The sequence below is a fragment of the Hoplias malabaricus genome, chromosome 9, assembly GCF_029633855.1.
Source record: "Hoplias malabaricus isolate fHopMal1 chromosome 9, fHopMal1.hap1, whole genome shotgun sequence".
Classification (NCBI taxonomy): domain Eukaryota; kingdom Metazoa; phylum Chordata; class Actinopteri; order Characiformes; family Erythrinidae; genus Hoplias; species Hoplias malabaricus.
The window spans coordinates 42,604,177-42,631,601 of NC_089808.1; the positions used below are offsets into that span (position 1 = coordinate 42,604,177).

Here is a 27,425-nt window from a genome sequence, read left to right on the forward strand (position 1 = left end):
ATCTTTTCACTGTCAGTTTTATATAGAGACGCACTTATGTCTGAACTGTAGTTTAACACTACATGATACTGAGCTGTGAGCTGCACCAAATTTCTGCCCAAATAACTTCTTGGATGGTCCAGACCAGCACATAGGGTTAATGCACATAAGGGTTAACTTCTATGGATTTGAGACACATTATTTCTTTGGATTCTGACTCCCTCTTGATGCACTTGGTTTCTGTAAGAAGCTGAAATGCCGGTGGCTCCTCCCACAGTGTGCACAGTAATGCGGTTTCTCTCAGGTGTGAATTCAATGTTGGAGGTGGATGTGGATCTGAAACTCTCTGCGGAACTCTCTCCGGTGCTAATGTCCCTCAGTCCGAGCAGAGAATCCAGCCATAAGCTTTGAGACAAGTGAAGCATTTTCCCGCCCTCTCCACAATAACAAGGCCTCAATCCGGTGTGAATTTGCTGGAGTCTCCACAATTAAACCCTTCCTATACTCTGAGTGCTGATGTGGTTCACTCCAGTGTGAACATGTTGGGGCTTCTGGAAAACCTGATTTTAAACACAGCTCTCTTTAGACTCCCCTTCATTTTTTCTTCATTTTCAAATACAGCATTTGTTAGCTTTCAGGAAGTGATTAAAATGTTCTAGTGATGTTTGTACAGTTTAGTTAAAATATATTCACCAGGAAACAGAGCTCCTGGATTTATTCTTTCACTCATGATTCAGATATCAGTGTCACACAACTTCGATGTGTTTTACCAGCTGGGTTTCAGCTCTTTTTGTTTGTTATCTTTATAATGAGGGCGGCATGATGGAGCAGCAGGTATTGTCTCTGTCACAGCTGCAGGGTCCTGGAGGTTGTGGGTTCGAGTCCCGCTCTGGGTTTCCTTGCGTGGGTTTCCTTCAGGTGACTGTCTGTGAGGAGTCTGGTGTGTTCTCCCTGTGTCTGCATGGGTTTCCTCCGGGTGCTCCAGTTTCCTCCTACGCTCCAAAATCAGACGTTGGTAGGTGGATTCGTGACTCAAAAAGTGTGAGTGAATTTGTGAGTGTGTGTCACTCTGTGAAGGACTGGCGCCCTCTCCAGGGTGTGTTCGCATCCTGCGCCCAGTGATTCTGGGTAGGCTCCGGACCCACCACCACCCTGAACTGGGTAAGGGTTACAGACAATGAATGTTATCAGTTATGACTAAACATTAATGCTGTGGCTATTTCCGGTCCTGCTCAGATACCGCTCTTTATTTTCTATTCAGACCCACAGGCCTTTGTCTTGCTGGAAAGAGTTCAGATGGAAGTAATCTTTGTTGTAGTTGTTATATCTCAGTCTACCCCAATGATGGCTGAACAAACATGTCTAACAGGGTCCCATCACTGACCCTGGAGGGCATCCCTAGGTTGGGTGGGCAAAGACTTGGTGGAACCCAGCTGAGCTGCTCTATCTCCCCCACACTGAAGAGTGTGTGTTTTACTTCCATTAGAGTATATCTTAATTTCTCCTTTAAATTTAAAATGCTGGGGACAGGAGGTTTTATTCAGACAGGGATCAGTGTAGAGACATTAATCTACTGAGTAACATGAAAAGAAGACATAGATTTTGAGTTCAGTCAAATAAATAAATATCTAAAACATGTAAACATGACAGTTATCATCAGGTTTACAGCATTTTTAGAAAAATAAACAATTGGCTGATATTAGACTTCTCTGCAAATTTAGCATTATTCTAGACTCATTCACAACCGTGTGTCTAGGTGTGAGAGACAAACACTGAACAGTGTAAAATACCTCCTTATTGTCAGCAGAACCGCCAGTTTCTGTAGGAACATGGCCACGTCCCAAAAGGCTCTATACGCCCTACGTGGCGGCATTTTGTAGATCTTTAATGTAAAGGCTCCCGCACTCAGTCGGTGATAAATCACTCTAATCACTATCTTGGGTCTTGTCGTGTTTACACAGCTCTGTAACTGATATACCGTGCACTACTTAGTTATGGAAGGCAACGATTTAACCTACGATGTTCCCTACAAAGGGAGTAAGGAGCCATTAGGGATCGAACCACTGATCGCCTCCTGTTTATCCGCTACATTAAAACTCAAGTTATAAAATACCGCCACCTGCTGGACTACTACGGTATTTAATCACAACAGTAGTCTTCGAACAAGCCCTGCCTCCAGCGCTATGATTGGCTGGTAGTTCAAATGAGCTCTTCATTAATTGGTCAGTAAATAATTCTTTACATTCTTTACATAGTGTCGTGTCCCCAAAAAATAAATAAATCAGAATAATATACTAATAGGTCTGAATGAACGACGGAGGGATGAATAATAATATCAAACAACACTTTAGAAGCCTGTTTCTGCCACATAAAATAATAATTTAAAAAGGCATACATTTTTAAAATTAATATGTAAATTGCAATCTCAATATTTCGAGATACTATCTCGTTGTTTCTAGATACTTAGTCTGTGTATTGAGATACTACTTGTTTTGAGATACAAAGTCAATATATTTTGGTAGCATACTATCTCAATATATTGACTTTGTGTCTTAAAATAATGAGACACTATCTCGAAATATCAAAATAGCAACTTACATGTTGATGTGAAAATATTGTGCCTTTTTTGTTACAGTTTTATGCGGCGGAATAAAGCTCGCCAGTCCTGTAGGGGGAGGTAAAACACACAGAATAAACACCAGCCCGTCCGGGATATTTTAAACTTTCACTTTCTCAATTATTGAATAGAGGATCTGAAATCTCGGGATTAATCCGCACAGGAGCTGAATCTCAGGGGCAATCGACTCAAGAGCTGAGTTAAAGAGTAAAGAAGCTCTACAAATATAGAGGCGTGGGTTATTCTGACCTTGAGATCATATTAAATTGTTAAAACCGCACATTCTCTGACTTTTACAGAAAATGAGCGACTCTTTCCTCAGTCCCTGGACTCTGGTTGGAGTTGGGGCGAGTTTCGCCTTCTCCTCCGTGTTCTTCAACCATTACCAGCAGAAGAAAGTGGACATACAGAAACTGAAGGTAAAGGCTGTATTTCTGGTGTCTGTAAAAACAGGACATTGACTGAATCTGTAATAAAACTCACAGAGACGCTACTGAACTCCAACAGTCAGAGGGAAAACTGGAGAATTCAGTGTTTACTGGTGCTCTGTACAATTGTGGGGTGTGTCTCAATCCGTGGCGTGCTTCCTAGCTCCCTATACCCTACTTCCCACAAAGGGCGCGGAGTAGGGATAATGTAGTGTTAAACTTCCACAAGGACTTTTATTGGTGTGTGGTGTTCCTGTTAAGAGTCAAATTTACACTGTACAATAAAACAAATAAAACAGTCAAGCAGGGGTTAAATTGGTGAATAATTTCCACCTCCTACTAATGAAGTCAGGTCTTTTTTTTGGTTCATTGAAACAATAGCTTAACCTAGCACTACTAGCTAGCATGCTAATCTCCAAACACCTCAGCTACCGAAAATAATCAAATGACCAAACACAGCTCAAATAAATAAAAATCGAAAATGCTAGTAATGGCTTTACATAATTTGAAGAGCTAACACTTCTGAATATGTACAAACTGTTATGTCTTTCATACTGAATTTCAGGCTTACTAAATACTTACTTAAAATATGAACTTGTTACAAGAAAAAACCTCACAGCCACTGGTTTATTATGGATTCTCAGCAGCAGTGTGTTGTGTCTAAAGACTTTACTGACTGGCAGGGCTCTTGTAATATATTTGAATGTAGTTTATAATGCTCTCTAGAACAAAATACAGGAAAATAAAGGCTCAAACCTGGCAGCTTCCTGTGAAAAGAAACACCACGTTATTAATCATATTACCAGCTTAGAGAGATGTTTTATTGTCTTTGCAGTATTTTCTATTTCAGTCTAATTACTTTGGGCTCATATTCTGTTTCTTTATTTCTTCATTAGGAAATCCCCAGCTTTCAGGCCGATGAGCACTTGCTGAAAATACTGAAAGCCTCTCCGGACAGACGGCTGCATTATGTGGCAGTGGAAGGTAGGAGATCTTCAGTTTTGTGATCATTAAGGTATTATCTTGTTTTATCAGTATTTTGTGTCATACATAATATTCATATTCACTATTCATTCATTCACTTATTCATTGCCTGTAAGTGCTTATCCAGTTCAGGGCTGTGGTGGGTCCACACTTGCCTTGAGTTGTTGAGAGCGCTCAAAAAGCCTCAGTCACCCCATGAAAGAGTTCACAGACCAGTCGTCCTCACAGACATATGACGAGTTCAAGATCCCAGTGTTTCTCTGTAATAAAAATGTATGTGCTTTTCAGTTTGCTTTCTATAAACATCATGGAAACCTGATTTTTTTCCCCACACACCTTTTCATATTCATAAATAACTTTAATGAAATCTGGAGGCAGATGTTTTATTATTTTCCATTTGGCAAAATCCACTCTGAACTGGAGCTGATCCACTGTTTTTGGAAAAAGGTTAAATCTTTTCAAAACTATCTTTTAAACCACATTTGAGTGTCAGATGGATGTAACATGTGGTGTGTGTGTGTGTGTTTAGGAGTGGTCCAGCCAGTCGGGGAGCCGTTGGCCAGTCAGTTTGTGCCGCAGTGTTTCGGAGTCGTACAGAAAATCACCGCCAAGGAGCACTGGAAATTCCGCAACTCTTCAGGAGTTTGGTTTGTTCCTTTTCTGTACTCACAGTTATCCCTCCCGACACACACACACACACAGAGTAATGTCTGCAGGTAGGTGCTGAGTATGAAACAGAGTGTATATCAGAGTTGCTGGAGGGCTGACTTTCAGAAATTGTAACCACTTTCAGAAATATAATTTACTGCTTTGTGGTGGATTGCTGCTGTATCCCATAAGAGCTCATAGTGACATATGTGTCACAAACTTTTTAAGGTCTGGAAAGTTCTCTACACAGCTTTATACTTCACTTAGGGGCAGCCGTGGCCTGGAGGAGAGGGAACTGAGTGTGTAACCGGGAGGTTGAGGGTTCGATCCCCAGAGCCGGCAGGTCATGACTGAACTGTCCTTGAGCAAGGAACCTACCCCCTACCTCCTCCCCAGGCGCCGTGGCTAGGGCTGCCCACCGCTCACTGCCCCCTAGTGTTCACTAGTGTGAAAATGTGTGTTTCACTGCACGGATTGGGTTAAATGTGGAGAACAAATTCCTCTGTGGGCAGCACAGTGGCCAATAAAGTGATTCTGATTCTAACGTATTAATCACAACATCCCTAAGTGACACTTACTGGACGTCCTGGGTGTAGTCACATGACAGATTGTGAATTTGTGCACATGACCTTATTTACAGAGTGACAATGTGTTTGATGAGACCAGGGAAATGTTTATTTGTAAAGCATAGTTTTGTTTCTAAGTGGTGTGTTCCAGGGTTTTATAACAATTCAGATGTTTGAGTGACCTGTCCGGTGTCACATATGAACCATCTGATCACATTTCAAGAACATAATGTTGTCATGGTGTTCATGTTTCATTGGAATTTTAACCCCACAATGATCACAGAACACAGCAATTAATGTGAAAAACATGTTCCCCATGTTCTGTTTGATCGGTTTAATGGTAAACTGAGTCTGGGTTAAATTGCTCTTGGCCGATAAAGAATGAAATGTGTATGAAAAGAGTAAAAACACCCTCTGACCTCAGTTACACCTTTAACTTTCCTCCGGCAGGGTTTCCAAATCCTTGAACGCCAAGGAGACGAAGAATAGCACTCCGTTCTGGCTGGTGCCGCGAGGCTCCTACCTGAGTGAGGTGCGTGTGAGAGTGGAGTCTCCACTGAAGGCGGAGGGGGATTACCTGGAGCAGGTGCACAGGTGAGCTTCTGGAGTTCTTATACCGAGCTGAAGGGATAAAAATATTTACGTTTGTGAGAGAGAAACCACAAACCGGGGTTTGGACTTCAGTCGTCACTTAATTCTGTGGTTTGTCAGATTTCGTGTGATGTATATGTTAATGGTGTCCAAGACCAAGAGGAGTTTACCTACTTCCGCTGGACCCCCACCAGCTGTCTCTGAAGTGTCAGTGATATTTCAGAAACATGGGTCCAGAAGATCCACTCTTCTCATTAGAGCTGGAGAGTGATTTAGACTCATGGGTAATGTCCTGTTTCCAAAAATTGCTTAAAATGTGACCTTTCTTAAGTTTCATGCAACATTTCATATGAACTGTTTCATAAAGGACATGATTGACATCTTATTTACTTTAACTCTTATATATCTCCATCTTATACATCTATATTAATAATTATTATTCAATTTTCAAGTTCTTTCATGTGACAGAGCAGACAGCATAGCCTTTCATTGCTAGTTGTCCTCTGTATGATTAATACGTGACAAATACATTTTGATTTGATTTTATTAGAATTTCAACTAAATTTAATGTTTGTTTCTGAGCAAAACACGACACTGACCTCCCACCCTCCAGTGTCAGAAGTGAAGGGTTTGTGATCTGAGACTTATTCAGTGCATTCTGATGAAGTAGTTTCTCTGTAAAAGCAGACGAGCTGAAATAGAAACAGACATGAAATCTGACTGTCACTGGACGGGATTAAAATCACTGAGCAACTCAAATGTTTTCCCACCGCCTCGTATAAAGTTAACTCAGTCTGTATAGGGCTATAGAATATGTATGAGAGGTGAAAATAAGTGTGTGTGTGTGAGAAGTGGAATCCGGCAGGTGGACAGCGGGCTACTGGACGGTGTGCTGCAGGATGTAATGGGAGAGAAGCTGACTGCGCATGAGGAGAGGGAGGAGCTTCTCCGTGTGGGGACGGTTCTGACAGGTTTCGGGGAGTTGGTTCTGGATAACGGAGCAGTGATGAGGCTGCAGCCTCCCAGAGACGGACGCACCTTCGTTCTGCTCCCAGGAGACCACCGCAGCTTCCTGCAGAGACACGAGAACACAGCGTCCATGTGGAAGGCGTTCAGCGCCGTGTCGGGCCTCACAGGAGCCACACTCCTCGCCGCGTTTCTATACAGCGCAGTCAATAAAGACCAAAGGAGGAGATAAATCACTCCTGCAGATTTAAAGGAGCTGTCAGTCATTTTCTCCAGCGACGATTCTTCATGTGAAACGTCTGCTATTCTGACACCTAGTGGCCTGGGTGTGACAGTGATTCTGTAATAAACTTTTAGAAACATGGTGGCCCCCATGTGGAGGACCCACCCTGAGGAGCATAAACTAGTTCATTCATTTCATCTCACATTGACAGCAGTATAAAATATGTATATACACATACAAAATAATCATTTAATAAATAAACATGGCTGTTTTTTGGTGGACAAAATAACTGATAACGCTCCTTTATTAAACACAGCAAGAGGAGAACCTTAGGAGTTTTAGAAAGTGCATTACTGAGCTCTATCGTGGATGTGTTATGAAAACTGGGACACCTTTAGGGGGCAGCACTGAGGGATGTTTGTTTATTTGAGCTTGAGCTGTGTCTGATATCAGTTTGGTGCTGTTAGGTTTGGAAGCCGATGTAACCACTTTAGACTTGTCCTTTTAATACTATTTAATTCTATAAAATAGCACCTAATAAACTACCAAAATTAAATATGTACGAGTACAGCACGTGTGCTGATGTGGAGTTGGGAGTCTTACACGAGGACTCTAATGGCTTTAGGGCTTTTACCTGAGCTGGGAATCAAACCCCATTCTCCATAGGGGAAGACTAGCAGTTACATCTGCCTCTTTAAATCAAATATATTTTCTGTTATTCATTAATTAAATCTCAGAAACCTAGTGATGATACATTTTGTGGACCTTGTAAACGCCTACAAGGGTGAATGTTACCTTAATGCTCACCAAGGGGTCACTTCCATTCCTGTTGGGAATACTCTATGGTGTTTGATCACGATAACTGTGTGTGTGTGTGCTCATTATATCGACACAGTGATTTTTTTTTTTTTTAAGTGCAGTCAATACTGTGCTAATTGGTGGGGTGTAGGCTTCCATTACTTGATCAAACCTGGGGTAAAAGTGGAGATTGTTTTTTTTGCTTGCTTTAGATTGCTTTAAACTGGGGCTGCGGTCCGCTGGTAAATGTGTTTCTGCTGATAGTCGGTCTGTAAGGGTTAAAGCTATTGTTAATCATACATAAAGAATGTGACTCAATCACTGATCATGTCATTACCTCATCTTTGTAACGTACTGTGACATTAAATAAACTGTAACTGAAGTGTCTTCTTCTTAAGGCGCCTTTTTAACATCAGAAGAGCCACGTGATTATTTTTAACCTTGTGTTTTATAATCATTTTCACACGGAATGACCCCTCCCTGTGGAGACCTGCTCCTCCAACAGTGGGGTGGTCTACGTAACTCGACGTAGCGTGTGAAATATGAAATAACTACACGTTCGCCTCTCAGCTCAGACGTAGCGCGTTCAAGTTCCATCTGAGTGGAGTGTCCGTGTTCTCCCTGTGTCTGCACGGGTTTCCTCCCACTGTCCAAACACATGGAGGTTAGGTGAACTGGACTCTCTGATAACTGTCCTGGTGTGAGTGTGTGAGTGTGTGTCTGCCCAGATATGGATTTGTGCTCTTGGGTAAACCCTCTAGTGTCTAATGCAGTCCTCCAGGTGGACGGTGTTTCCTGGTTGAGAGTAACATTGTATATATATATGTGTATTATATACATTATATATATATATGTGCGTGTGTATGTATGTGTGTGTGTGTGTGGCTGCCACTTCAGGTTGCACATGTTGAATGGAATGCTTCTAAATGCAGTGTTGCCTGTGAAGTGTCCTTGGGTTTCTAGAGAGGCACTATACAAATAAAGTAACCTGTAAATTAATAACTACACAATGAATAATTATATCATTATTATTATTACCAACATTAATAATGAATTTAGAGCTAACTGTTGGAGAGAAAATACACCACTGTGTATCATACTGTATAGGGTGTATTGCCCAAATAAGGAGTTCCAGGTCTAGGCCGGATTTCTATTTCCTACAAATAAAAATGAATAAATAAATAATTAACGCTGCCGTTGCACCCCGTGGTAAAAGCCTCAAATCAAACATGTTTTACTCTATGGCCACTTTTACTCTGTTTTAACAGATTTTCTTAAACACTGAGAACCCAAAGTCCAGAAATAAACCTCTAGTGTGTCGTCCCTAGTCTGTGCCCATCATCACGGTGCAGTCAGAAATTACAACCCGGGTCATTTTATAGCTTTCGTTTCAGCTTTTAAATGTGTTTTACTGTCGTCAAGCAAAAAGCAACGCAGGATCATCATCATATTCCACAAGTCAACCCCACGGAGCCTGTCCACAGTGTCCCTCTGGTGGAGCCCGAACACCACACACAAACCCAAAAATGTCCAAACAGGTCCATTACTGCAGGCGTTACTGTCGGTCAGAGGATCAGGAGAAGGATCGGAGACAGCAGAAACAGAGCAGATCCAATATCAACATCAAACGCCCACCTCAGGTCCGTCCCAACGTCCACTCTTCGGTTTGTATTTTCTTTTAAAGGATCCGATCAGCCATGTTCTCTAATGTTTCTTCTTCACCAGTGGCCTGGATGTGTCAGTGATGCGGCACTAAATCGAGTTTCAACATGGCTGCGCCTACAAGGGGGACCCACTCTATTGAGCATGAAACACAAGCTCATTCAGCGATCACAAAACAATGCCATGTTTCACCTTTTTGAAAATATAGAAAGCTAAATAATCACTTCATTAAACTTTAACTGTTTTGGTGGTGACTTATTGCATCTTTAAGCGTTCACTAGTGCAACATATTTACAAATTAAAAGCTGCAAGTGCTTTTCAAAAATGTGTGTGTGTGTGTCTACATTCTTTTTGATAAAATTCTCCCCCAGTTATATTTCCAGACGTTTGTCATTTTATGGTTTGTATCAGTATATTGTTTATATTTCATTTAAATTGGTTTTAAACATGGTCAGACCCATGAGGGCGACCCACTCTATGGAGCATAAACTGGCTCATTAAGGAACGACAAGCTGCTTCGTTATCTCATGGTGGTCATGGTTTTCTGAGCGTTTGGACTTTGGGACAGACCCTTTGGGCTGAAGTGGACTCTGATGGTCCTGAGGTGTTAAGCTGATCCGGGCGGAGATAATCAGGTCCACTCTGTTTACTGTCGCTGTGTTCGAAAGCCCTGATCGCCACACCCCGCTGACCTTCACTCGTCTCCTTCTGAAGACTCCTCAGCCTCCTCCAGCCACTTGATAAACTTCAGTAGCTGCAGAGATCGTCAAACAACAGTTTATTCGCACCGTTTACCAAACACAATCTCAGAATAACATCATCAGCCATGTGTCCACTGCACTGACTCACACCACGGCTCAGCTCCCATCAGCCAGCTTCACTGTTTTAAATGAAGGTGCCATTTACCTTTGTTACACTCTGTAGTAACCAGAGAAGTGCTGCTTTAACTGATCAAGACGACAGTATTCACTTCTGGTTTATGTGACATTCCAGCCCAGGATTCTACCTGAAAAACCTGCCTCAACAGAACTGAACAGCACGGGAAGCCGCTCACATTTATGAGCCAGTGCGTATGCTCCTGTACTCTGAGACATGAGCGTCTCCTCGTGTGTGTGATGACTGTTAAGGCTGTGACTCGGAGGGCAGAGATAATGTAGCTCCTGCCTCATTACTATAGTAAGTTCCTCTCCTGAATGTTCACTACATCCACAATCAATAACACTCTCACTCTCTCTCTAATGAATATCTACAGCAGTAAAAGATCAATTTACTGTTCTGCATCATCCACTGAGGACCCTGTGAGGACGTGTCAGTGTGCGGTGCTGTGTGGGTAGTTCAGGTTCTAGGCAACACCTAGAGTGTAATTCACTTTTACAGCACTGTCCTCAAATGAAGGCAGGAGACAGGGGGAAAAAAATTGTGTTTTCCTACCCTCCTGTAAAAGTTACATAGTGCAGTTTCTGCAGTGCACTGGAGTAGCAACCACAAAGTCTCTGCCCTCCCTATTACAGCTCAGTGGAGCATCACAATGCATTTGAATCTGTAAAAATATTAGCTATTGCGGTTTGTTTTTATATTTACATATGCTTTAAATACCTCCTCTTTTTCTTTAGAGTTGATTTAAGTTTAGATCAAATTAGATTAAGGTCAGGTTTAAAGTCTCACCCCCTGGTTCTTGCGCAGCTGCTGGCCCTTGTCTGTTGTGGTTTTCTGAGAGAACCAGCGCATGATGGTGTCCTCCTCCAGAATCTCCAGCTCATACACTGTCATCAACACCTGCAGCAGAAAACACACTGATTCACACTGACGCTCCTCACAAAACACACGGGACTGGGGTTTAGAGGAGGGCTGTGTGAACTGGACCTCACCGCACTGAAGTAGTCAAGTCTAAAGAGCACATTTCAGAGCTCAAATGGTGCTTTTTCACTGCATGGTACCGACTCTACTCTCTGATTGGTCCCTGGTTGGTTTCCCACAGCTCCCCCCTGAAATGTATCGGGTGTCGTCTCTAACCCCGTCTCTAAGGGGAACAGAGGGCTTTGGAAACCACAACAACGCCGGCGGTAACGTTAAGCGGTGTTTACTCATGGTGTATTGGCGTGTTGTTGTTGTTTGGGACTGAACACAGATAGGGACCATGCAGTGGAAAAGCACCAGAACAGGTCTTAGCTGATTCACTAAAGCAGTGTGTAGGGGAATCCATGCACTCGCCTCAGTGGAGGAATGAGTGTGATGTTATATTTTAGTTCTTAGGTCCAGAGTAAAGCTGACCTTGACGAGTGCAGGCCACTGAGAGTCATGCTCCAGAAACACTTCCTCCAGAGCGGACAAGCAGTCCATATGATCCTGCTCTCGCTTCACATAGTTCTTAAACACAGGAGCCCACTTCTTCAGCAGCTGCAGAAAACACACACACACGTTTATTCACAACAGTAATTCCCAGGAGGGACAAGACCCAGAGGTGAAGTGCTCTGTAAGAGATGTTTACTTACAGGAAGCAGCAGAGAGGCGTACTGTGAAGGACTGATCTGGGCTCCGTTCTGCTGGAATGGATACTCCAGAACCACTCGGGTCAGAACCTGCATCACTTCCTTCAGAGTGATGTTGTACGCATACCTGCCAGCAGAGAACAACAGAAAACACACGTTACACCAGCTCTACGGCTGCAGTCATGAAACGCAGGGCCCAGAGAATCTCTGTGAACCTCACCAAGCCTCCACTAATGGTTCTGCTTTAGATTCAGAATTTTAGCCGTTTTCACTCTGTTCTCTTTCTTCTCCGTTTTTACTCAGTGCTCTTATTTCTCCGCGCTCGTTGTGTCTGTTTTGCTGAGTTTAACCTCGTCTCGTCTCACGTTAACACGGGTCCAGCGCTGTGATTGGACAGACTCAGACGAGGGGGCGGGGCCATCCTACAGTCTCTGCACTTGACGGCAGAATCAGAGCGGCTTGTTTAATCCCATGTTTTCTGACTTAGAGCACACAGAAAACTGACTGGGGTCTTGTTTCACAGTGTGTGGGTTGGTGGACTCTAGATTCCCAAATATATAATTCCCACAAGTTAGTAATTGTTAGTAATTAAATGATAGAATTATAAACAAAATTGAACAGTGTTGTGTTGTCTGTGACTGGACTGTGGTGAATGATGCCAAAACATTCAGACGTTAAAAGAGACGAGAGGAAAGTGATAAAGAAATGTGACATACTTCAGAGAGTTAATCTCCAGCACCAGATTGTCACAGCCGATGTTCTCCTCCAGACCCCTCTGCAGAGTCCCCAGCACCTCGTTCTGAAACACTGAGAGGGGGAAAAATACAGAGTTAGAGCTCAGAGTCCTCACTGATGTAGAGAAGTAACTGAGGGAACAGCTAGAGCTGGGTTAGTTTTCCCAGGGGAGGCTCTGAGTGGATATCGTCAGTTCATTCACTAACTTCATGCAAAACACCTCCACCAATTTACTACTTAATACACCACCAGATAGACCCTTCTGTACCTCGGACATCGTCCAGTTCTGGTGACTCTGTGCGGCTCCCAGGGTCATGTGACCCTTCACTGGCTTCACTCTCGCTTTCACTTTCAGGATCGGGCTTCAGCACCAGACCTGGAAGCACAACACAAACATCAACAACAGAGAATGGGTTACACTCACAACTTATTCAGCTCCGTGGTTAATTATGTATCCAGTGTAATATCCAGTATGAATAAGAACCAGAAATGTGTCAGATCTGAATCAGTTATTAACAATGAAACTGAAACACCTGTCATTGTAGTGTGGGAGGTGTCATGGCTAAATTGGAGCAGCCTGGTGGACAATCTTCATTAACTCCACACTGCACCAGTAAGACCATGTGCATCCAATGGTTCAAACACTGTGTCCTGAAGGCGGTGCCGTGTATCAGGACGACAACGCACCAACACACACAGCGAGACTGGTGAAAGAGTGGTTTGATGAACATGAAAGTGAAGTTGAACATCTCCCATGGCCTGCACAGTCACCAGATCTAAATATTATTGAGACACTTTGGGGTGTTTTGGAGGAGCGAGTCAGGAAACGTTTTCCTCCACCAGCATCACGTAGAGACCTGGCCACTATCCTGCAAGAAGAATGGCTTCAAATCCCTCTGACCACTGTGCAGGACTTGTGTATGTCATTCCCAAGACCAACTGACGCTGTATTCGCCGCAAAAGGAGGCCCTACACCACACTAATACATTACTGTGGTCTAAAACCAGGTGTTTCACTTTCATTGTCCAACCCCTGTATGTATCCACTATGAATCAGGTGAACATCCCATAATATTAATTCAGCCTAAAACTGGATAAAATCGTCGCCGTCCAATGAAACACGTGTATCTCCACTTTGTTTAGTTTACTACATCATTTAAAAACAGCCGCTGTTCTTCACACTGTGAAATTTAATCAAGAATGGACCAATAGAAACACTCTAAAATTAACTGCAATTAAACATTTTAACACTGACTTTCACTGAAATTTAAGGAGGTTTTCTCCTTCTTTAAAGTTGTTTGAGTATTTAATGTGATTATTAATAAAAACATTGATTAATTAACTCGACCTACATTCACACTTCTCTCATTTTAACATCAAACAGGTGCATGATGGGAGTTAGAGTGTGTTTTACCCCAGATGCACTGTGCTAACTCGTCCTCCTCTGTATCATCCAGGCTGCTGGTTTTCCACAGGTAGCCCCGCCCCTCAGAGCCCACCTCCGCCGGGCTGAACGCTAAACAGCAATGAAATACATAAATATATCGATAACATTCACTCCACTTTTATTGTGTGTTCAGAAAGCACACTGGTGAGAAAATAACCAACATTCGGGATTCAAAAGGCTGTGAACAAGAACGGATCTGGTTCTGAGGTTGTGTCCACAGCTGTGGCACAGTAAAATCCATTAAATTGAGTCTATACGTGTCACTGATTTGTTTTTCAGACCTGTTCCAGTTCGCCTGAAGTTCTCCAGTCGTGGTGTGTTTACCTTTCTGTTTGGTCTTGTCTTTATTTAGTGCAACGTCGTTGTCGTCACTCAGAAACTCGTCATCGTCGTCTTCATCCTCCTCGTCCGGGTGGTGCATGGACACGACCGTGCCCTCGGGGAGGGAGATGTTGGGTCCAACTACAACCTGCAGATCAGTTAGAGTTAGAGGAGCAGCTCTGTTCTTTTGAAACGGTGCTCTCTCAGGGGTCTGTTTAAAGTGCTTTTTCACCTGCTACCAATGCAGCACTTACACAAGATGTTTCTGGGAAATCAGACAAAGGCAGTTTATTTCCCTGCAGCTTGCAGCTCGAAGCTTTTAGACAGAGCTCTAAGGCACAGTGTAGACGGCTGGGGTCAGCACTTTAAAAGCAGTTTAAAAGCTATGCACTGAAGGAGAAAACGGATCAAGTGTGGGATCTACTGCTGTTAGTTAGATGTCTGCTGAAGGTTCTTACGTTGTAAGCGAGAACACACTGTTCGTTGAGTGTGACGCCGTTCTTCACCTCCACACCGTCGCAGATGAGCGACTGACGGACCGTGACGCCGCTGCCGATCCGGACGTTATTCCATATGTACGCTCGGTCCAACACCACTCCGTCTCCTGGGAAGCAGAGGGCAAAGAGTTAGCTCTGAATCAGCGAGTGCAGTTAACACTCTTTACATTCTAATGACTGCTTTAATAACTCACACTGAACTAAAGGAAAACCTGTAAATTAAAGCTGATATAAAGATGGAGCTTGTTAATGAACGCTGGTTTGTGTCCGGACTCGTACTGAGTAGAGACCACTGTGCTGTAATATTTAAAAAACATAAGTCCTGCTTCTTTTGCATTAACCATGGTGCGACCCTGAAAGAGAAGAGCATGATGGGATATCTCTGTGTCCAGGGCACCACTGATGGAGAGGACATTTGTCTCTGTGTAACATGAGGATCTCCCCTACATGATCTTACACGGTCACACAACCCAGTGATGATATATTACACACTATTAGGTCATGTGTTCACTAGAGTGGTTTACATGTCTATGGACCCAGAGAGACAGAAACACAGAGAGAGAGAGAGAGAGAGAGAGACAGACAGACAGAAACACAGAGAGAGACAGAGAGAGGGAGAGAGAGAGAGAGAGAGACAGACAGACAGAAACACAGAGAGAGACAGAGAGAGGGAGAGAGAGAGAGACAGACAGACAGAAACACAGAGAGAGAGAGATAGAGAGAAAGAGAGAGAGAGAGAGACGTGAGCTGAGCTAGAGAATTAGATGTTAGAGTGAAACCTCTGCCAATGACTAGCCAACAACAGCTAAACATTTAAACACCAAGGCTTGTGGGAAACCCACCCGACTGTTCAAACTGAGTCTCGTACTCGGATCAGATCTGAAACCTCCCTCAACTGTAGCTTCAATCGGACCAGAAAGAGTCTGAGTTGATGTGGGGTTAGGCTGTTCAGACTTCAGTAAATATGTCTGCATCGACACGACTTTTGTTACTGAACTAATAAATAAGTACGTTTCTGTACCAATGACGCAGTTGGCCCCGATGACCGTGTTGGAGATGCTGCAGTTGGAGCCGATGACGGAGTTCCTGCCGATGAGCACGTTCTCCTCCGTCAGACTGCCGTGTCCGAGGCTCACGCCCGGCTCTCGGTACACGTTGTGGCGCGAGTGTGTGCAGCTGCGTTCCTCTGCGTCGGCGAAGTTGGCCTCTGGAGTGATGGGATAGACCCAGCGCCGGATCAGATCAGACGACACAGAGTCGTACATCAGCAGATTGGACACTCGCGCCCCATAGCCGTCCTTACTCACGAACATGTGGATCTGATTCCCAAGGATCTGTGGAACAGAGGGAAAAGTTACAGCTGGAGCCTTGTTAGAAAACAAGCTGGAGTCTCATCCTAAAGCTTAAACACTTTTCTGTCAACTGGTGTTAATCAGCTGCTGAAGCATTTGCAGGATTTATTTTTGCATTATTTTATCCCCAATGTTACTCATATCCAGTTACCCCTATCAGTGAGTCTACACCAATCACACATGGTGCCATCAGCCTCAAAGGTGGAGGCGAACATGTGGTCTGTCCAAGACACGCAAGACCAACATACCGCTTCTTTCTGAATTTCCACTAAATCCACTTGAGGGGAAGGCAAACTGCCCAGATCTGTTACATTAGCCAACAAAGGTCCATGCTATCTATGGGCAGTGATGATGAGAGTGTGGGTCATTCTACCCACACAGAACGTGAGGCCAGTGGTGCACTCAAGGTCTCAAAGTCAAATTAAATTTTTTATTAATTTTTTTTGTAGTTGATATGTTCAAAAAATAATTTTAATACTTCTGTCATTTTAAAAAGCTTTTATGCCACTGTTATTGATAATAGCACTATAATGTAAGTTTAAAAAAAAAACACACAGCAGTAAACGCAATGGGGATACTGATGTCAGCAAAAATTATTGACGTACATTAAGTCATTAATGTAATTATTGTGACGGTCCTACTCTCGTCTCAGAGGCTGGGTCATCACCTGAGTTCAAACCTGTGATTCTCCTGATGACAGGCCCAAGGCTTAGATAACGTTTTTACGTGGTGTACTGATGTGTTTTTATGAGTCAGTGAGCCTCTTACATGCGACGACAGACTGACAAATGAAATCTAATGTATTCTTTCATCACTGTGTATCTTTGTAACTACAAATACACAACACGACGTACTCACCTCCTCGTTGACGAGAATGCCACGAACGAAATCATTTCTCGTTTGATAGTCGAAGTTATCAGTGAACAGTTCGGCCACCTGAAAAAAACAAACATGTTCAGTTACTTCATTTAAAAGCGACTGTAGGAAGGTAAACCAACATACGGCAACATCAGCTCAACACGCTCGGAGGAGAACGCTAACCGCTGGAGTACTCACCTGTGGGGAACAGATGCTGATGTGACAGTCCAGCAGATCGTGACGAATTTCAAACTCATCACTGCCGCTGTGGAATATATTCTGAAAGAGTAGGAGTTCACTGCTTTACTGAGCTTCCCTTTAACAGCAGGACATTTTTTATAACATTACTTAATAATATTTTATTATAATAACATTAACACACACTTAACTCTCACAGTTAATACAGCATTTAGACTCCAGAGACTCCACTGAGTGAACAGAACCTAATCAATGTGGGATCCATCTTAGACACTTTTAAATAAAGACTGAAAACATTCGAGCGGCTACAGCTCACTTTAAAACACTCCTCAGTCTTTATTCAGTAACAGCACTTTTGTCTTTTATTGTATAATTTTAATTACGCTCTTTTTTTACTCATGTGTTTTCGTTTATTGCATTATTTTAATTGTTGTAAATTACTTTTATGATTTTGATTCTTTCTCTTAATTTAACTGTTATTCTACTGTTTCTTTTGAGGCTGTAAAGCACTTTGAATGGCCCTTGTGTACGAAAGGTGCTCTATAAATAAACCTGCCTCACCTTGTGATAACTGCGGCACAGCATTGTGTTAAAGTGTGTAACACCAGGTAAAGTTTAATAGATCACACTGCTGTCGCTCTGTTTAAAAAGTACAAACAATAAAAACGATGGTGGGGTCTTTTCTCAGGCATTAGTCCATCACTGTGGACACTTTAGCAGCTGACAGCTCGGAAACTGCACTCTGTTCTTCTGAATCTATTTATAAATCTTAATGAGGATAAAGATGATATAATGATAAATGTTCCTTCACACTGCAGAGTTCACTGCACTGTACACAGTGCACTCAGAACGCCTCTGCAGTGTAACTGTACGTAGGAGTAAACTGGTTTTTCAGTATTTCAGTGTGATGTAAGAGTGTGTGTGTGTACCATTGGGAACTGCAGTTTCTTCAGACCCTGAGTTCTCTGGTAGTGAAGGACGCGTTTGCTCTTGCTGTCCATGGCAACGATGATGTCGTCCTCATCACATCGCGTCCTGTGGCCGGGCGAGGACTCTTTAAAGACCATGGTCATCACTGAGATGTTCTTCTCCAGCTTCCTCCGCAGTCTGGAGGGAGGACAGAACACAACCGATCACTGAGAGGAGGGGGGGGTTTGTTCTGGTTCCTCTTTGAAGGGTATTTTATATAAAATGATTATAAAACGGTGTGTAAACACAAAGCGGCCTGGTGCACGGTCAGTCAGGAGGCTGGATTAGCTGCTACATATAATTAGTTGTATTTCTTACCGTTTATGTCCATTTCTTATCTACAGCGCTAAAATAGACGACTATGAGACAGTAACTAATCTTCCAGCGCAACCTTAGCCCCCACTATTTCACTCTGTGGCGTAAAGGAACGTGATCCAGTAAGAGTTGGGCTTCACAGCCACAGCAAACTGGGGTTCTGCAAACGTATCTGGAACCCAGTAAGCGGTAACAGTCCCTTTGTGTAAACATATCCTGCTAAAATCAGATGAGACCCAAGGTGTGATCGAGGCGCTCGTGCCCCTCCTGGACTCACTTGTGCTCCTGGAGGGCATTGGACAGATCGATGTTGGACACTATGTCTCCGTAAACGAGAACAAAATCAGAGCGGACCAGAGACTTGGCGTCCACGTCCCTCAGCACGTCCCCCAGAGAGCGGTAGAGGTCAGAGGTGATGATGTGGACCACATTCGGAGAAGTGGGACGACACCATTTCGATTTCCTGCAACACACAACACGACAACTGTTAGTCCCTGTCTCTCTCTCTCTCTCTCACACACACACACACACACACACACACTGCCAGCGTCTCACAGTAAGTGATCTTTAATCTTGTTGGCCATCCAGCAGCAGAAGATAAACGTCTCCTGGACTCCGGTGGACGTGAGGAACTCCAGCGTGTAGTCGATCATGGAGACGTTGGCCAGGGGCAGCAGAGCCTGCGAGAGACAGAACAGAGAAATTCTGAGGGTGTGTTCACACTTGTCCTGAACACAGGACCGATTCTGGACTCCTTTGTGGGAGGGGTTTGTTTTCTCTGGTGTGCTTCGACACACGAAAGCTCCATCCCAGGTGTTTCTCTCCGCGCTCTCAGTCCACAGAGCTGCTCTTATTACAGTCTCCCTGCTCCAGTCCGGTGACAGGGGGGGTTTATCAGACATGAGAAAGAGAAGTAATACACTGAGTCCATGCAGTACCTTTACAAAATAAATACATAAATATATGTGACTCCCAAAAACTGACACCTGCAACAGACCGCATCAGAACTGGAGCCGAACCCCAGACCACAACGTCAAAAAAGGGGTGATCTGGACCACTCCTGGGATCAAAATAGAGCTTCCACACTCAACTAAACAAACCGAACCTGCGAGGAACGCACTCAGCTCTGGAGAAAGGCTCCAGTGTGAAATGGGCCTTATTTAAAAGGCATTAGGACCCAGGGGTGAACACAAATGAAACAAAGAGCAGTGGATTGGGAATCGGCTTTGTCCTGATTTTACACTGAAACTAATTAAAGACTAAATAGCTTCACTGTCATTAGCTCATTCTGAAACTGACGCTTGCAACACGTTCCAGAAAAGTCAGGGGGAGGTTTGTGTGACTGATCTCTCTCTGATTGGGATTTAAGATTTAAAAACACTGGCCCACAGCAGATAAAAAACACAAAGAAAATAAAACCTAAAGCCAAGGTTTGGTGCCACTGTGTTTCCTCTGATACACACAGGGCTCGAGAGCTGAGCTGGTAGAAGAATGTATGTCTTTCACACTGTTCCTCAGCGCTCAGGACCCCCACAGAGCAGGTGTGATGTGGTGGTGGATCATTCTCAGCGCTGCAGTGACACTGACGTGGTGGTGGTGTGTTAGTGTGTGTTGTGCTGGTGTAGAGTGGATCAGACACAGCAGTGCTGCTGGAGTTTTTAAACCCTGTGTCCACTCTCTGTCCACTCTGTGAGACACTCCTCCCTCGTTGGTCCACCTTGTAGATGTAGAGTCAGAGACAGTAGCTCATCTGTCGCTGCACAGTGTGTGTCGCTCGTCCTCTAGTCCTTCATCAGTGACACAGGACGCTGTCGGCTGGATGTTTTTGGTCGGTGGACTGTTCTCAGTCCAGACACTGAGGGGTTTAAAAACTCCAGCAGCACTGCTGTGTCTGATCCACTCTACACCAGCACAACACACACTAACACACCACAGTCAGTGTCACTGCAGCGCTGAGAATGATCCACCACCACATCACACCTGCTCTGTGGGGGTCCTGAGCGCTGAAGAACAGGGGGAAAGGGGGGTAATAAAGTATGCAGAGCAACAGGTGGACTACAGTCTGTAAGTTTAGAACTACAAAGTGCTCCTGTGTGGTCAGTGGAGCTGAAAGAGTGGACAGTGAGTGGAGAAACAAGGATTTGGCAAGGGAGTTCGTCTCCATGCCCAATGCCAAGTGTAGGCTAGAGGGATATAAATGCCCCCAACATGTGGAACAGAAATTTAAGGTGGATTTCTGTGATAAAATATGTAGTATCACCATTTAAGGTGGCGCTTGAAGAAGAGCCTCGTTCACAAACCCACAGCAGGAGCCAATCCTGAGCTTTATCATCACAGCCCCTTCAGAAAAGCAGAGTTATAAGGGTTAACATAGCTCCGTTGTGCTAACGCTAGCTCCTGGCTGCACTGATAAGGTAGGGTAAAGCTAGGCTAAGCTAAGCTAAGCTAAGCTAGCTGGGTTTAGTGTGATGTCTCACCCGCGGCTGGTCTTTGGAGATGGGGAAGAACCTGCGGTTAAAACTGTCCGCGATAAGAACCGCCTGGAGCGGCTGTTGCTGCTCCTCATCCTGCGGCTGCGACTCCGCTCCGCCGCGGCGCTGCTTCCCCGCTTTAGCCGCCATCACCTGCACCGAGCCCGCGGACAGAGTCAACAGAAACACGCTGCTGGAGCCGGGTGTGTCCCGTTCAGAGGAGCGTTACGCCCTACACCCTACGCTCTACAGACAGGATCAGCTCGAGCTGAGGCTGCTGCAACATGGGCGCGTTTCATTCAAAGATCATAAACACCCTACACCCTGTTCCCTACGGAGATAATGACAGAAACCTGAGGTACGTTTCGAGCACTATTCCCTAATCCTTATCGTTACACCCTACTCACTACAGATAACACAGCCTATATACTTAAAAGAGACTGATGAAACGTACAGCAACATCTGGGACGTGTTCCATTCAGAGATAAGCTAGTCCCTGTTCCCTAAACCCTATGAACCATAAAAACCTGATCACCTGAAAACACACAGCCAAAACCTGAAAACATAAGGTGAATTTCATTTACACTCCCTATAGCCTACATTCAAATAAATAAATCTATATAAAACACACACCTGAAACAAGTGATGAGCCAAGCCCTACTCCCTGGAGACTACTTAAAACAAGCTGATGAAACCTGCAGCAACGTCTGGGGTGTTTCATTAAGATGTTTTTAAATTCATATTCCCTAATGTTTATTCTCTATATTCTATACCATGGTGAAAAAGAAAAGCACCCATAAATATACAATGTTTATTAAACTCACAGGTAAAACCCAATATTTCAGCAATTAGGTGTTGTTTTCTGTTAAAGGGGACATAATATACCTCATTTTAAACAAGTTAGAATTTATCTATGGAGAACTCACCAGCTCTTTTCTCACCGGTTTTAGCCCCGTTTAAGGGCTGTCACTTTTATGCAAATAAGCTGTTGCTGGCCACACCCCACCCAGCCCCTGTTTACACAGGTTAGGGGTGGTGCCAGGGTGATTCTGTGCAAATTTGTGACATCATAATAAGGGAGCCATCCAAACCGCTGAAAACATATGGATGTATTTTTCACGCTTGGGGTGTTTATAGGAGCAGTAGAGACCCAGGTGGAAATACAAAAGAACGCAAAAATTAAGTTTTGCTTAATGTGCCCCCTTTAAATCTGAGAGTCTGATAAACACATAGAGGTGCTATACAGTTCCCACCACATTTTGTATGTCCCCTTATTTTGTTTTATATGAACTGATGTCAAAATCTATAATAAAAATCCTATGAAGGATTGGCGCCCCCTCCAGGGCGTGTTCCCTCCTTGCGCCCAGTGATTCCGGGTAGGCTCCGGATCCATCGCGACCCTGACCTGGATAAGGGTTACAGACAATGAATGAATAAGAGCCCTTAAAGAGTTTAATTGCATTTAAGAACTGATTATTCTTCGATGAACATACACACTGACCTCCACATTATATGTTTAACTCTCTACGCCTCATACCCTAAATCTCTAGGCAATACTCTACTCCCTACACCAGAGGTAAACAAAGAGTGGAGCATTAAAGAATTGCGTGAGATATGAGACTGCATTATAATATTTAGTCATTGCTGAATAGAGAAATCACTCCAGAAAAAAAAGTTCAGAGCCAGTTTAATAACAACCAAAGATTTATTTTAAAGTGCAGATTGACAGAAAATAAAACCTGGAGGAAAGGAAAAAGGCACAAGCTGTGGAGATTCAGGTGGACACAGTGTTTGGAGAAGAATCACAATAACATACAGTTCCTCACACTCCGAACACTATCAACACCACAGTGTAGATCTTTATTAACTCTAGAGCTCGGCTCCGTTCCAATAACTCAGTCAGATTTAACCCTTAGGAGTGACATGAACAAGAGCACAATGTAATTCTATACAAATTATTACTCAGTTATTTGTTTTTCCCAGTCTTGAATATGAAGTGTTATTGGAATGAGACGGCTGCTATTTCCTTCACTGGACCCTGCTTCACTACACACTCTTAACAAGCAAGTTCTCTCAATGAAAACCAAAACTTAGATACGTTAAAATAAATAGAAATCAGCTCTGTCAAAAACCTTCTACAGACATCCGAGCTCTCTACGCTGAACTCATACTGAACTTTACAAAGATGATCAGGTTCTGTAACTGAAACACAAACCGCATCGACAGCAGGAAAAGGGTTCAGCTAAAAATCATATTTGCACAGTTTCAGGTTGAATTAGACCAAACTGTAGGTTATCGTACATTCATCCACATAATGTTCATTAGCTTAGCTTCTTAACTACACATTTAACACAAAAACAGGTAAATAATAATAATAATAAAAAAGATGTTTCTGTGTGATATTTTAGTGATAAACTCAGACAAAAGTTAGCATAAAAGCAGGCATAGTCTTCCATTACTTGGTAGCCTGATTAGCTTCTTAGCTCCATCGCTAACTTTAACATGTCTGAATGCTAACGTTTAGAGTAAGAAGTGGAAACTGTGTAAATTAGATCTTTGGCTGAACTCTCCCTGTGACAGAGACACTGATATTGAGAATACTACAGTGAAGACTCAAAAGAGTCAAACCAAAGTCCATTCTTCCCTCACAAAAATTCACAGTTAAATATGGGAAGACAAAGCAGATCTACAGCAAATATAGTTGACGTATAAGCTGAAGTATTTTTAATCACCCCTAAAAATGTAGTTTACATATTTCTATCTACTGAACCCCCTCGTCATTTAGCACTGGAGCTACAAGGCTAATTTCCTTAAGCAATTATTAGCTTAGAATTAGCATGGTGCTAATTAAATGCCTGAATAAATATAAACTTGCCTCATACTGCTTGGAATTATTAACTAATTACTGCTTACCAGCAATGGGTTAGCCACCATTTCTGTTTATCTACACTAGCTCCAGTGCTAAAGCTAAAAATATAAGCCTGATTGGCTACATTGGCGTTAATGAAAATCATGAAAATTCAACACATTTCATTGAACATTTCCTTTAGTTATTTGGGAAGACAGGTGCTCTCTGAGATTTCAGAGCAGAGATATGGAGTTATATTCTCATATTTCTTGAGAAAGTCTCAGAACACTGTCGCATATAAACCTTGTATTTCCATTTTATCATTTGAAAATTCCAGGGGTATTAACAGGATTCCTGTTTTACCAGATAATTTAAGCCCAGAGTCAAGTTTGTCTAATAGGGAGAGAGCTAATACCTATTGGACTGTCCTCACTTTTGGGTAAAGGTTATCTGGATACCTTTAAATTCCTGCTTTGTGTAATACCCCATAGTTGCCCTTGACACCCCTCTATAAATATGATGGAGAATGGGCCAATAGATATGGCCAACTATTACTAACGGAAAAGAAAATGGACTTTTATTAAAAGATAGGATTGTTCTCTGGTACCGTTTCCATTTAGGAGATACAAGGTTCTGTTCTGACAGTGACAGTATAATTATTGCAGGATAAACATTACATTAACATTAATATAAATGCTTCAAATGACAAATAACTCATGAAACAGCTAATCATTATCAAGGACGTTATTACCATTTTAGGAATTCACGGTTTAAACTAGATTTTTTCAGAAGCACAAATAAATGGGATTTTCTAAAACTGATTTTTTTTATAGCGACGATGTGGGCTTGTATACAACTTTCCGATACCTGCACTCGTTCGCCCGCTACACTCGTTTTTCGCTCCGTTTTTCCCCAGTCATTTCTATGGAATTAATTTTCAAAGTGCTCTAACTCTGTCAATTTTCAAGCTATGGACACAAGATTTCAAATGGTCGGACCCGGGTGCACTGGGACCCATCACATCCGTTTTCGGACCTCTTGCACTCATCCTTCTCTTTCTATCCCTCCTTCAAATCCCTCCATTAATTTCAATGGGTGGCAGTTAGAGTGGGTGATGTCACCGCACTCTAGCTTCTCTGCCCGTAAACCGTTTTTTCACTTTTCAGCCGAACAATTCACCATAACTTCCTTAAAGATAAATTTTATAAATTTTAAATGGTAGAGAAACTTGTCCTTTCTAGCACCTGTACGTTTGAACATTATTGAAAATACGGTTTTTGAGTTATGAATTTTTGTTCGGCACTAGGGAGGGTTTCGGCTCCCATAGAGTTCAATGTATTTTTAGAGCGGCTCAGAGTGCGCTTTCTAAATTTTTCTCCTGTTTTAACTCGTCATAACACGCTCAATTCACACTCAATCTGATTTCTTATACCAGATCGATCCCCAGGGTCTCCTTGTCGCAACTGTATATACATTTAAGTGATTTGGGAAAATCTTTCCGAGCTATAAGCATTTGTTCGGAGGGTGGGTACGCTCCTATAGGAATGCATTGAAATTATTTTTTTTTTCAATTTTCTGCCGAACATTTCATCATAACTTCCTTGTCCTTTCAGCTACAGACTTCATTTCAATTTTAATTGGTAGAGAAATTTCCCCTTTCTTAAACTTGTAAGTTTAAGAAAGGGGAACCGTTTGGTAATACTGTTTTTGAGTTATGAACTTTTGTTCGACACTTGGGTGGGTTTCAGCTCCCATAGAGCTCAATGTATTTTAAGAGTGGGTCAGCACTCAGATTTTCAAAATTTTGCCTATTTTTAACTTGTCATTACACCATCAATTCTCGCTCAAAGTGCAAAAATTTTTGCACCATCTCGAGCGCCAGACTTTCCTTGTCGCTACGGTATGTTTCGTTTATTTTTAGACCCGGAAAGGTTTTCGAGCTACGAGAGGTTTTTTGGAGGGTCCCCCCCCAGTCGAAATTCATTGAATCGTGAGCCTGTCTGTTGTGTTCTGTGAGCGTGCGTGTGAGAAAAGAGAGAGGTGGGAGGGGGAGGGCTTTACAGGTAATTTTTAAGGTGTACATCTTAATTATCCAGGGTTTCTTAAGGTGGATTTAAAAAAAAAAACACCTTCAAAATATACAGGCTGTCTTTTCAACATTTTAACCATTATTTGCAGTGGTCATTTTTAAAATTGGACATCTCAATACAATTGTGGGTTTCTTAAGGTAGAATTCAAAATGTATCGTTTTCCATTCACGGCCTACGGAGCTCCATACGGTCCAATGTAAACTGCTGTGAGACCGTGCTCTCTTAAAATCCCACTACCAACAGCTTAGCAGTCAACTCCTTCACCATAGCGTCGCCTAGGGACCCACACGTTAACCTTATCGACGGCCTTGTTTGGAGCGGGAATGACGAGGATCGGGGGATGGGGGTTTCACCGGCGCAACATCTCGCGTTTCCTCCTGGAAATGCAGAACTCTAGTTCCTCATGAGATTATCACAGTGTGAAGGACAGCTGCTGTGTTCAAATGACGCATTAAACTAAACATCCACAAACACAGAGATACATGTTTTAAAATGGACAGTGATGAAATGTTCTACTGCTTGCGAATGCTGTCAGCGAATTTCATTACACTCATGTATAAAGACTCATATCTTATCGAAAATGCACATCCCCAAGCTTTGTCCACTGTGGCATAAAATTTGTCAGTGTTAGGTTTTGTTTATAATGACATCATTTCAGTGCACAGGAGAGTCAGGTCCATGCTTGTGCTACCACAGCCCCAGCCCCTAGTACCAAAATCTGAACTGTTACTACTGGGAAACCTTTGCAAGGGAAGCTCCAACCAGGAGAAACAGTTTGTCTTTGCGAGGGGACGCATTATGTGAGGGCACACCTCACAGGCCTCCCTCCCCGCGTAATGTGAATGCACAATCCAGTGGGACAAGCATCAGCTCACAAAAGGTGGGACATGAGCCAGGTTTGCTCTCTACAAACAGAGCAAGGCTGTCTGGTTATCCCTCGCCTAAGGGCAAGGCCGCCCTGTTCCTCTGGTTGGAGTTTCCCTGATCATAGTTTTCTGAGTTTCTCAGGTCTGGGGTCTGGATCTGTGGTGGTATTTTTAGGCCAGTGGCTCAGCCTTGACAACTTGTAGCATGGATGCAGCATTATTCATAGTTTATCTGCTAATTTAGGTCTGCGTCATGAAACGTCTACGATTGTGGAGAAACGCAGGTTGCTTACGTACCGATGCGCCGCGTCTTTTAAGGTGGAGCGGTGTGTGTGAGTAAGAAGCTACTATCTTTTAAGGTGGAGCGGTGTATGTGAGTAAGAAGCGACTGTATCTTGTTGGTGTCTGAAGTGTAAATTGTAAGTGTTTATTCACTGTTTGAATTCCCACAGAAACTCATGTGTAACTCGAGCTGTTTAGTTTTGTAGCACTTTCGCTCTGTGTTTAC

The 27,425-nt window shown here is 43.1% G+C and overlaps 2 protein-coding genes across 2 annotated transcripts; one reads left to right on the forward strand and one right to left on the reverse strand.

Moving 5' to 3' along the window:
• The first annotated feature begins 2,663 nt into the window (after positions 1-2,663).
• On the forward strand, positions 2,664-8,154 carry mul3 (mitochondrial E3 ubiquitin protein ligase 3). Its single transcript, XM_066681034.1, has 6 exons — positions 2,664-2,803; positions 2,896-3,015; positions 3,921-4,008; positions 4,538-4,655; positions 5,673-5,816; positions 6,666-8,154. The coding sequence occupies exons 2-6, from the start codon at positions 2,899-2,901 to the stop codon at positions 7,009-7,011; spliced, it is 813 nt and encodes a 270-aa protein (XP_066537131.1). The 5' UTR covers positions 2,664-2,803; positions 2,896-2,898; the 3' UTR covers positions 7,012-8,154.
• Positions 8,155-9,183: 1,029 nt separating this feature from the next.
• eif2b5 (eukaryotic translation initiation factor 2B, subunit 5 epsilon) lies at positions 9,184-21,341 on the reverse strand. The gene is made up of 16 exons (XM_066680985.1): positions 21,120-21,341; positions 19,198-19,322; positions 18,920-19,105; positions 18,288-18,465; positions 17,359-17,439; positions 17,161-17,238; positions 15,972-16,284; positions 14,912-15,057; positions 14,457-14,601; positions 14,100-14,201; positions 12,955-13,062; positions 12,668-12,758; positions 11,955-12,078; positions 11,734-11,859; positions 11,128-11,238; positions 9,184-10,216 (listed from the first exon to the last, which is right to left on the reverse strand). Exons 1-16 carry the CDS (start codon positions 21,261-21,263, stop codon positions 10,157-10,159), a joined length of 2,118 nt encoding a protein of 705 aa, XP_066537082.1. The 5' UTR covers positions 21,264-21,341; the 3' UTR covers positions 9,184-10,156.
• Positions 21,342-27,425: the final 6,084 nt, after the last annotated feature.

Bases quoted from the DNA above. Each gene is read 5' to 3' on its own strand.
- mul3 (XM_066681034.1), top strand. From the start codon at position 2,899: ATGAGCGACTCTTTCCTCAGTCCCTGGACTCTGGTTGGAGTTGGGGCG. The intron at 3,016-3,920 runs GTAAAGGCTGTA...TTTCTTCATTAG, and splicing joins TGGACATACAGAAACTGAAG to GAAATCCCCAGCTTTCAGGC. The intron at 5,817-6,665 runs GTGAGCTTCTGG...GTGTGTGAGAAG, and splicing joins TACCTGGAGCAGGTGCACAG to TGGAATCCGGCAGGTGGACA.
- eif2b5 (XM_066680985.1), bottom strand. From the start codon at position 21,263: ATGGCGGCTAAAGCGGGGAAGCAGCGCCGCGGCGGAGCGGAGTCGCAG. The intron at 16,285-17,160 runs GTGAGTACGTCG...TCTGTTCCACAG, and splicing joins GCATTCTCGTCAACGAGGAG to ATCCTTGGGAATCAGATCCA. The intron at 11,860-11,954 runs GTAAGTAAACAT...TGTTTTCTGCAG, and splicing joins ACGCCTCTCTGCTGCTTCCT to CTGCTGAAGAAGTGGGCTCC.